Here is a 2,792-nt window from a genome sequence, read left to right as displayed (position 1 = left end):
GCTCTTCGGGGCCTTCAGCATAAGCAGCGTCCCAGATGACCTGCAGAGACCACTCTCAGAACGATGAAAAGGGCCTGAAAGAACAGGCCCTTCTCCCACAGCCCAAGTGCAGGGAGACCCACCATGGCTCAGGGGCTCCTGCGAGCAGGGATGAAACAGCATCCCCCACCCCCACATGTTAATGTGGCCTCTCTTCTCATCAAAACACTGCAGCACTCCAGCCTCCCAATTCCCAGAGCCCTGGGCTGAGGTGTGGGCTCTGCCTGTCACTGTAGCCTGAGGCCCTCCCCTCATTGATTTTGTAGCCTGAGGCCCTCCCCTGCCTCTGATTACTGCACAGGAAACTGGGCTGGACAGTCACTTCCACACTGTTGTGCTCTTCACCCCCAACCCTCACTCATTGGTGCAGATACAACTAGAACAGCCTGAGGTCCAAGAGTGTGACTCTCAAAGCTGAGTGGACAGTCCCCACATTGCCTGTCCCCACAACCTAGGCTTCTAGGCCAAGACATGGACAAGCTACTGCTGTGGGTCTCTGTCCTCACCACTCTCTCTGGAGTCCTTGCTCAGACAGGTAGGGAGGTGAGGGCATGGGCCAGGAACAAGGGATGGAAAAAGAGGTTGACTCTGGGGTGCCTTTTTCCCTGCACTTATGATGAAGGTCATTATGTTGCTGTTTCTGTTCCACAGACCTCAACAGAAAGGTGTTTGTGTTTCCTAGAGAATCTTCTAGTGACCATGTGAGCCTGAAAGCGGAGCTGGAGAAACCACTACAGAACTTTACCTTGTGTCTTCGAGCCTTTAGTGACCTCGTCCGTGGCTACAGCCTCTTCTCCTACAACGTCCGGGGCAAGGATAATGAACTATTAGTTTTTAAAGAAAAAGTTGGACTGTATAGTCTACACATTGGAGGAACCGAAGTCACTTTCAAAGTTACGGAGGAGTTCCCTGCCCCGGTGCACCTCTGTGTCATCTGGGAGTCCTCCACTGGCATTGTTGAATTTTGGATCAATTCGAAGCCTTTGGTAAAAAAAGGGGTTGAAGCAGGGTTACTCTCTGGGAACTCACCCCAAGATCATTCTGGGCCAAGAGCAGGATTCCTATGGAGGTGGGTTTGATGAGGATCAGTCCTTTGTGGGAGAAATCGGGTATGTGTGCATGTGGGACTCTCTGCTGTCCCCAGATAACATCAAGAGCTTGTATCACAACAGCACCTGCCTTAGCCCCAATTTTCTTAACTGGAAGGCTCTGAATTATGAGACGAAAGGCTATGTCGTCACCAAACCTCGGGTGTGGAACTGAGGTCCTCAATCAACAAGAACACTTGGGGAAAAAAAAAAGAACACTTGAAAATGAAATGACCAACTACTAAGAGATCTACTCAAGGCAACCAGACATTCAATCTTATGTCCGTCTCTCTTTCTTCTTTCAATTTCCTGTCCACATGTATGCTTAATTAAAAAATACTATTTTATGCCACCTGCATTTGTTTAGTGCTTGATGGTCCCAAACATTTTCTCCTCTATCTATTTATTTGGAAAATGGTGCTTCATTATCCAAAATAAATAAATAAGTGAGGTGACAAAGTATGGGGAGGGAAAACTTTAAGTAACTAAAAAGATGCATCCCAAAGCCAGAGCACTCAAGGAGGGGGCAGTGGCTACACTTAGAAGCTACTCATAATTCTTTTTTTTTTAACCAATTCAAAATGTATGTAGAATTGCAACAGAAAGTCTTCTAGATGGTTTTCCAGCTACAAATCAATGAAAAAGAGGTCTGAGATTATGCCAACGAGAAAACTAAAATGAAGTAAGTAAGCAATTGTTGAGAACCTGAGAACAAGTAATGAGACAGGGAAAAACTAAAAGCATGAGTGAACACTAAAAATATATCAGTCTGGGATCATTTTGCATAAAGGCAAACATGACTTTTCTCAACAATACCAGTGGCAGGATAGATGAATTTGATCATCTGTCTTGAAGACATAAGATGACTCACCTCTATGAAAAACAGTATGGAGATGCCTTAAAAAACTAAAAATAGAAACATCATAAAATGCAGCAATACCACTCCTAGGTATTCATCCAAAGAATATGAGGACACTAATTTGAAAAGATAGATGCACCTCTATTTTCATAGCAGCCTTACTCACAGTAGTTAAGACATGAAAACAACAGAAATGTCCATCAATATATGATTGAATAGAGAAGTTGTGGCATATATAATGGAATATTATTCAGCTACTTAAAAGATGAAATCTTGGGCCTCCCCTGGTGGCGCAGGCGGTTGAGTGCTGCACTGTGAAGCTGTCCGCAGCCTCTGCAGCGCCGGTTCGATCCCAGCCAGCCAGCAAGGGTCTCACATGGCAAGGCAGACCTCTCCTGTCTCACCCGCTGCTCCCCTCAGCAGTATATGTCATCAGTCTGCCTGTTCTGCTCCCCACTCTGTCTCTGATGATCTCTCACCCTCCTGTGCATCGGGCCTGTACCCCAGTTCTTGTATAAATAAATAAATCTTTTAAAAAAACATTAAATCTTATCTTTGAGACAACAGAGATGGAACTTGAGGTGATTCTGCTAATGAAAATAAGTCAGAAAGTGAAAACATTTACCAGATGATTTCTATCATATGTGAAATATAAATAACCACAGCCACCAAACTAACAAACCACAACAAAAAATACTGAGACTCTGAAAAATATGGTGGCTATGAGAAGGGGAGGGGGAGAGAAGTGAGGGGAAAGGGAATAGTGGGGAAGATGACACGAGAACTTTGCTGGCAGGTGAAGTGAG

The 2,792-nt window shown here is 44.9% G+C and overlaps 1 protein-coding gene across 1 annotated transcript; it reads left to right on the top strand.

Annotated features, from left to right (window-relative positions):
- Positions 1 to 510: 510 nt before the first annotated feature.
- APCS (amyloid P component, serum) lies at positions 511 to 1,302 on the top strand (the record flags this gene model as incomplete). Its single annotated transcript, XM_084250112.1, is given in 3 exon segments — positions 511 to 574; positions 691 to 1,028; positions 1,030 to 1,302. Coding segments are annotated over 3 exon segments (675 nt in total).
- Between the last annotated feature and the right edge of the window lie 1,490 nt (positions 1,303 to 2,792).

The sequence above is a fragment of the Talpa europaea genome (assembly GCF_964194135.1).
Source record: "Talpa europaea genome assembly, chromosome: 12".
NCBI classification, from domain to species: Eukaryota; Metazoa; Chordata; class Mammalia; order Eulipotyphla; family Talpidae; genus Talpa; species Talpa europaea.
This window is presented reverse-complemented; position numbering and strand designations above follow the sequence as displayed.